This window comes from Vicia villosa, unplaced genomic scaffold, assembly GCF_029867415.1.
Source record: "Vicia villosa cultivar HV-30 ecotype Madison, WI unplaced genomic scaffold, Vvil1.0 ctg.000345F_1_1, whole genome shotgun sequence".
Lineage (NCBI taxonomy): Eukaryota > Viridiplantae > Streptophyta > Magnoliopsida > Fabales > Fabaceae > Vicia > Vicia villosa.
The window spans coordinates 838,637-847,344 of record NW_026705154.1 but is presented as its reverse complement, the minus strand read 5'-3'; the positions used below and the strand labels follow the sequence as shown (position 1 = coordinate 847,344).

Here is an 8,708-nt window from a genome sequence, read left to right as displayed (position 1 = left end):
TGCCACTATATCATCTTCTTCTTTCTCAATTTCAAAAGTAGCGGCAGCCGCAAATAACGATTTCTTCACGTTTCCAAAAGCAACACCGACGATAATTTCTTCCCTTCCTCTCTCGGCGGCGCGACTTCTACAGGTGGGTGATATTATGTTTTCCCCTATTTTTTATGCTTAAACTTATTATGCTTTTCTTGTTTATTTTTCTTGCTAACTTCTCTATTTCCAATGGAGAAACTTCTATGTTCACTTGGTGTAATAAATCTAAGCAAAATAGGTTTTTGTGTTGTTCTAAAGTTGTGTATCCTATTTGTGGTTAAGCTCTTGTGAAGTTTTTGAATAACAAGTTTTCAGTTGTTAGGAAATATGCACTAGAAAGCTCACATGAAACCGATTACTACTTTAATAGAAACTAACAAGATCCATATGGCTTTAATAATGGATTGATGTTGAAAGTGATTATTACTTTAATATAAAAATATTTGACTCAAATTGATAGGTAATTTTAACGAAATATATTGATGTTATTTCTTTGTAGAGAATTCGCTCCTATGGAAAATGTACAAGAGAATTTGGAACCCTTAAATGTGGATGACTCTAATATCGTCGCTTTGAATGTTCCTAATGTTGAAACTAATTCAACTCCAACACAAATTAAAAATACAACTCCGTGTGAATCTCAAGCTGAGACACAAGTCACGCAACATACTCAAAAAAGAAAGCTAACTTCAGATGTTTGGCTTTATTTCCAAAGGAAATGGAGTGTAGAAGATGGGAAAATGAAGGCCATTTGCAACCGGTGTGGTACAAAACTCTCGGGTGATCCAGGACAAGGAACATCACACCCGCGTAATCATTGGAAGACTTGTGCACTTCGAAATACTCGAGATATAAGACAAGCTATTATCAAAACTGAACAAGTTGACAATCAAACAGTAATGGTTGGTTCTTATTCATTTAATCAAGACATAGCAAGACGTTCGGCTGTAAGGATGATAATTCTTCATGAGTATCCTCTAGCGATGGTTGACCACATTGGTTTTAAAGATTTTTGTGTTGTTATGCAACCTTTATTTAATGTGGTTTCTCGTAACACTATTAAGGCTGACATCATGAAACTCTATAAGGAGGAGAAAGAGAATACAATGAAGTTACTGTCAAAAAATCAAAGTCGCATCGCAATTACAAGTGATATGTGGACTTCAAGTAACCAAAATAAAAGCTATATGACAGTTACAACTCATTTTATTGATGATTCGTGGAAACTACAAAGTCGGCTCATAAGATAATAATATGTTTTAACTCTTTAGTTATTTTGTTTAAGAAAACATGTTTGCTATTATGCTAATGTGAATATGGTTTGTTATAATGCTAATGGTATGCTACTGTTATATTAACTTTTATAATTTGTAAATATAATGCTACTGCATAACTAAGTTATATATATATTGCTACTGTTACTTTTATAATTTGTTAATATAATTCTACTGTGTAAGTTTTATAATTTGTTAATAACTTTTATATATATTGTTAATATAATGCTACTGTGTAAGTTTTATAATTTATTAATATAATGCTACTGTTAATATAATTTGTTAATAACTTATATATTTGTTGCTACTATAATATAACTAAGTTATATATATTGAAACTTCTATGAATGGTAAGTTATTAACTTGAACATAGAATGCTACTATATTAACTTCAACATAAATAAGTTATAATTATGTTGATATAATGCTACTGTGTTAGAATTGTAACAAGTATGGATTGATTTATAGAATTGTTACTTAGAGTTGTCACTTTTAGAGAATTGTAACAGGTCTGAATTTTACTTTAGTAATTTTTCGATTATGCTAATGTGTTAGTGATTTTCCATTAGGTTCATTTATGTGTCGACTCCTCATAATAGAAAAACTCTGGCTGATACCTTGCTTGAATACTTGATGGATTGGAATTTAGATAGAAAGTTGTCTACATTGACTCTTGATAATTGCTCTACTAATGATGCTATGATTGAACGCATTTTGAACAAGATTTCACCTAGGTCACTCATATTGGGAGGTCAATTATTTCACATGTGTTGTTGTGCACACATTCTGAATTTAATTGTGAAAGAGGGTATGTCCTTAATCTCCGGTGCCATTGATAATATTAGAGATAGTGTTGGATATTGGACAGCAACACCGAAAAGAGAGGAGAAGTTTATAGAGACATGTGGTCAAGTGAACATTTCTTATGATAGAAAACTTATTCAAGATTGTAAAACTAGGTGGAACTCTACATTCTTAATGCTTAATGTTGCCATACAATATAAGAATGCTTTTGGGCGATAGGCAGCACGAGATACTCAATATAAAACCTTGCCTAGTGAAATTGAATGGATGAAGGCAAAAGAAATTTGTGAAAGGTTGGAAGTTTTTTATGATGTTACAAACTTATTTTCTGGTACCGAGTATCCAACTGCAAATGTTTATTTTTCCAAAGTATGTGAAATGAATTTGGCTTTGGTTGAATGGTTTGGCTCTACTGATAAGGTCATTAAACAAATGGCTTCAAGTATGCTTTATAAGTTTGACAAGTATTGGAAGGATGTTAATGGAGTGATGGCAGTTGGCACCTTGTTGTTGGAAAAAAAGAAGCCTGGAGGTCTAATTTTGCAAAACATGTTAATGCAAAAAAGAGTGTTGTGATTAATAAGTCTGAATTTGACCATTATATGGAGGAGAAAGTGCTGCCAGACGATGAAAATTTTGACATTTTAGGTTGGTGGAAGGTTAGCGGATTAAAATATCCTATGATGCAAATGATTGCAAGAGATTTCTTAGCAATTCCTATCTAAACTGTTGCTTCAGAGTCTTCATTTAGCACTAGTGGTCGAATTCTTACTCCTCATCATAGTTGATTGCGTTCAGATACTCTAGAGGCTTTGATGTTTGTCCAAGATTGGCTATGGACGGATGTGAAAGGTAACCGCATTTGTATATTTTAATCATAAATTTATATTAAGAACAAAAAGTTGAGTACATTTAAATTTATTCTTGTATTTATTAGGTTCTACAAAATCAAAAGTTGAGAACATTGAAATAAATTCAGTTTTGGAAGATACAGATGCTGATATTTTTGAGGAAAAATTATGAGTTCTTTTGCAGATACTTTTCATGTCAGATCAAGTAGGTAACACAAATATACTATGATATTGAAATTTGAACAATTATGTTGATTTTCAATTTATTTGGAGTTCTTTTCTGTTTATTTCAGAAGCTATGGAGTCGTCGTTGTTTCCATGGAATTTATTTGGAGCAACATTTGTTAGAGACTAATGAAACCTCAATGTTATCACTCACATATATCATTTAATTCAGTTTACTACATTCATGTTATTTCTATTTTGAAAAATATTATAGAATAGATTCAACTAAGTGGTAGTTTAATTATCAACTATGGAGTTTATGACTTTGTACTAAATCTTATGTGAAATTTATGCATTCTGTTAACATTTTCTCACATTCTACATCAATATTCACTATAAGATGCTTTTGAATTTAATATAGAAAATGTATAACACATACTTTTCTATTAATAAAAAGATAAATTTTCTATTCAATATATAAAAAATTAGTAAATTTCAATTAAAAAAGTATCCATGGGTATTCGTAAATACCCGCAGATATTTAAAATTTCACGGATATCCACCCGACAGATATCTACAAGGGTATGGGCGGGTATGGATATCATTTTTATTAAACGGGCAGGTAGCGGAAGACTAGTATCCATACCCATGGGTATCCATTGCCATCCCTATATACCATAAACAATTACAAAGTTGCAACTCGAGTTCTTAAGTACTTGAAATCATGTCGTGATCATGGTATATTATTTTTCAAAGATTCAAGAATTCGAGTGCAAGGCTATTATGATGTAGATTGAACTGGATGTCTTGATTCAATAAGGTTTATCTCCAGACAATGCTTCTTACTAGAAAAATTACTCATATCATGAGAAACCAAGAAGCAACTCATTGTATTGAGATCGTCATTAGAGAGAGAAAGTATAGTTCATTCACAATTGAAACATGTGGGCTTCAATGATACTCTCTACTTTCTTAAAGATTTAGAAATCAATTGCATTAAGTTGCATGTTAGGTATTGCAACAACTAGAGTGTAATTTACGTTGTAATCAATCCAGTTTTTTATGAAAAGATAAAACATTTATAAATGCAACCATTGTAACGCCCCAATTTAATTAATTATTTAATTAAATTGATCAAGGATTTATTCATTGGAATTAGTTGAAGTCGGGATTTATCGGTATTATTCTAAAGGCGTAATTGGATTAATGTGTTGATTCGAGCAGTTAAGTTATGGTCGGATTAGTCGAAGAAATACAATGGCGAGTTGATATCATTTAAGTTATGGATCGATTGTAGCTGTGGAATATTATTGGGAATAATATTCGTTTATGTTATGTGACTATTTAATTATTTATAGTGTGTTTTATGATTTATTTGATATAATTAAGGGTGGCAAAACGGGCCCGACCCGCGGGGAAAGCCTGTTTTGCCCGCACTTTTACACGGGGCGGGGCAAGGTTTTAGGCCCGCTCCCTTTAATGTGTCAGCCTCGCCCCTCCCCGTTTTTTTTGCGGGCATTAGCTTTTTCATACAATTTTACTATTTTTAGGCCTAAAACATTTAATGCTCGCGGGCTTTCCCCGCCCCGCCCTCACTTTTTTGCAGGGCGGGGCAAGGTTTTAGACCCGAACAATCAAATATGTCTGCCCCGTCCCGCCCTGTTTTTACGTGGGCTTTTACGGGGCGGACCTAAACAGGGCGGGCATGCCCGTTTGCCACCCCTAGATATAATGAAGTTAATAGTATTGGCCATAAGTGGTAGAAATATGACACAATAGATGGATTATGGGTTAAGCCCATTAATGAGAAGTGAGATAGTAAAGGTTAGGGTTTTAGAGATTTAGTCTCATAACTCATTTTGGTGAAGAAAAAGAAAGAAGATAAGGCAGAGAAAGAAGAGAGGAAAGCTAGGGCATAAAGGGGGAGAACTCCAAGAGAATATGAAGCTTTTGCTAAGGTAAGGGTGGGGTTCTTACTCTCTAAGGGTTGACATGATGATGTATATGGTAGAGATTAAGCTTCATAATTGAAATCCATGAATATGTATAGAATTGCAATGTTGATGAATGTTGAAATTGATGAATGGTTTGCTGAGTACTAGATGAATTGTTAGAGGTTTATATGAGGGAATGAGATTGTGATTATGTATGGTCTCCAATCTTTCAAGTTCATAGTTTTGGAATGGTTAGGGTTTGTGATAGATTTCCATGAAATTATGGTTGAAATAATGTTTGAATAATGATTGTTGATGAATGATGTTAGCTGATGATGTTATATGCCTTAATTGCTGATTGAGAATGGTTTTGGACGATGGGAGTGTGGTTACGCAGGTCTGTCATCTCTCTTATTTTTCTGCATAATCGCACGCCCGCTAAGCGGCCCCTGACTCGCTAAGCGGATGCTGGGAACAAATTTGAAAGTGCGCGAGCTCCCTAAGCGGAGCTGGTCCGCTAAGCGAAGACGTGAAAATGGTTTGCTTCTGTATTTAGTTGTGAGAAGCGCGCTTGAAGCCGCTAAGTGGACAGTGCTGTTGAAAACTCTTTAGAACTTTGAAATGATGTATCTTTTGATTCGTAGCTCCTTTTTAAGTATCGTTTGAACTTATGACAAGCTAAAATAGATTCATATCTTATAAGAATGAATTGAGAGACATTAGAAGGATTATTAAATATGACTTATACTTTTGTATGTGGTGATATGCATAACTTGATAATGATGTTGTATGCTATATGTAATTATTTGTACATCTTGATAGGTATGAGTTAATAATGTTGTCTTGCGATGAATTAACACTAAATATGTTTTCATTATGAAGTTGAATATAACGTGTCATGATGTTACTTGATTCGTATAATGTGATGTTTGTTGTTAATGTGATGAATGTGTTGATGTTGTTGTTAATAAGACAAATTGTTGATGTTTATTGTTAACATGAATTAGTTGATATTGTTATTAGGGTTAATAGGTATTTACACCCCTGTAATGTTAGCGAATTTTGTTTTCCCCCCTCCGTTGTGAAAGGCAGGTTTTGGCAACGGTTTTTTCAAAAAAATTGTTGTCAAAACCTGCCTTTGGCAACGGAGGGGGGAAAAGCAAAATTCGCTAACAATACAGGGGTGTAAATGCCTATTAACCCTTGTTATTAATATGAAGAAATTGTTGTCGTTGTTGCTAGTATGTGGAGTTTGTTGTTGTTGTTGTAGACCCTATGGTCAATGTTGATAAGTTGTATTGTGATGTATTATGAAGTGAATTAATGTGGTTTGATGGTACGACATAGTGACGTGATTGAGACGTGATGAATTACTATGATAGTAATGATATGATTATTGTCATAGAACCTTGGCATTGAGATGATGATGTTTAGACAATGTTGTGACATGCTGTTTATGTTGTAAATGTGTGTTTTGTGGATGTGCATCATTGTGTCGCATCCATTGCATAAGTGTCTTTTAGCCTGAAAATGGCAACGACTAATAGCCTGAAAGATGGCAACCACTATTAGCCTGAAAGATGGCAACGACTATTAGCCTGAAAGATGGCAACGACTATTAGCCTGAAAATGGCAACGACGATGGCCCAAGTGACAATGTTTAAGACGAGAGTTTTACTCCAATGGTACCACATGCATTTGCATAAGTCGAGTCACATTTGAATTGTATTTTAATTGCATTTGAATTGTGTTTGGATTGTTGAGATGATGAGATGTTTATTGTGAGGTGATGATATTATAATTGTGAATTTGAATATGATGTCCTAATTGATCAATGACATATTTTCCGTTTTGAAAGTTGTATTATATTGATAACTTCTTTGTTATGAAAATTGTTGTAAGATGTTATGTGATGAGAAGTGGTGAAATTATGTATGATCTATATCTCCTATATTATTTATCATGCATTCCTTTATATTGTAAGATATCTCACCCCTTCTGCTGATATTTCCCCTACCATGGGAAATGGACAGGTACTCAAGATTAGCTGTGGATGTTCGAGGTTACCTTTATGAAGTCTTTATGTTGCTCTTTGATAAGTCAAGAGGGTCTGACTCTGATACGTAGCACGAAGGGGGACATTCATTATTATTTAAGTTGTTGTTGACATTTATTTTTAAGTTGAATGAAAGATGTTTCTAAGTTGATTCTAAAAGTTAAGTCGACGTTGGATTCAACTGAATAAAGTTGTGTTTCCGAATGCTATGTATCTATGTTAAATGAAATACAAGTTTTTTATTTGTTTTAAGTTGAAATGTGGCATGCCATTGTATGTTGAAGATTTTTCAAATGCACTGTGATTTTTGCTTATAATTACTGGGTATATTTGGGGTGTGACAACCATCATGAAGCTACTATCAACGACTCCAAATGATCAACTATAGTTGACTTCTTTACCAAACCTTTATTACCACAACCCTCTCACACATTGTTATCTAAGTTGAAGGTGGTAGAAACTTACCAACTTCTAACTAGTGGGATTATTTAGTTAAAATGATTATACCATATGCTATTAAAAAACCTTTTAATTCAATCAGACCAACATATTTAAATAAATATAGATAAAATTATTATTATTATTATATTATATTTTGTACTTAAATAAAAATACAGAAATAAAACTTAGTTATCTTAAAAACTTGTGAAAGTGAATTGAAAAAACTTAATAAACAATGTAATAAGTTGTTTTCATAAGTTCTAAAAAATAAATAGTCTCATAAAACTTATGTTACTAGCAGGGCTGTTCCAATCAGCACTGAGACCCCGTTCTAATTTTAAAAATGGGCTCAAATTTAAAATATAAATAAAATTATATTAATTAAAAAAGACACATAAAAAATACAATTATGTATTAACAATGATATATTCAATTATAATTATTTTGAGTTTTGATCTATCTCAATTTTTGTATGCATTGAGTTTTTATCATAGTATTTTTTTGATTTATTAAATTTTTATTATAATATTTTATTTATTTCGATTAATATTTATAAAAAAATTATACCTTTCACAATTTGGGGCCTCCCCAAATTGAAGGCCCTGTGCTGTAGCACTTTTTGCACACACATAGGGCTGGCCCTGGTTACTAAATAAGTTCCGATAAGTCAATGCAAACCAATTTTTAATCTCATTATTCTTTTAATTTGATAATCTATACATTGATTGAATTATTTATTTACATATATTTAAATAAATAATCTTTTAAGTAGGTTAATAGGTGAATGAGACATTTGAAAATACCAAACTCAAGCTTGAAAATAAATCTTTAACATACTGCATATCAAATTTAAGCTTTAAATTTATTAGTAGACTAAATTGAAGTTTAACAAAACCTATATTAATTCTCAGGCCCAATTAAAAAACAATAATAACCTTTATATAAATGAATATTAATTCATAGGCTTAATTAAATTATATAAGATCATAAAAATTTGTCCAATAAATTAATTAATTCATAAACTTAATTTAATTATATTAAACTATAAACACAAATTTAAAAATTATAATAATTTATTATCAATTTCATAAATGCACTTACAAAGCCAACAAATGTAAAAAAACTCACATATTATATATAAATTTTTAGC

The 8,708-nt window shown here is 32.0% G+C and overlaps 1 protein-coding gene across 1 annotated transcript; it reads left to right on the top strand.

The window, feature by feature from the left end:
- The first annotated feature begins 545 nt into the window (after window positions 1–545).
- On the top strand, window positions 546–3,134 carry LOC131627026 (zinc finger BED domain-containing protein RICESLEEPER 2-like). The gene is made up of 5 exons (XM_058897861.1): window positions 546–1,144; window positions 1,877–2,219; window positions 2,331–2,643; window positions 2,910–2,963; window positions 3,049–3,134. The coding sequence occupies exons 1-5, from the start codon at window positions 546–548 to the stop codon at window positions 3,132–3,134; spliced, it is 1,395 nt and encodes a 464-aa protein (XP_058753844.1).
- Window positions 3,135–8,708: the final 5,574 nt, after the last annotated feature.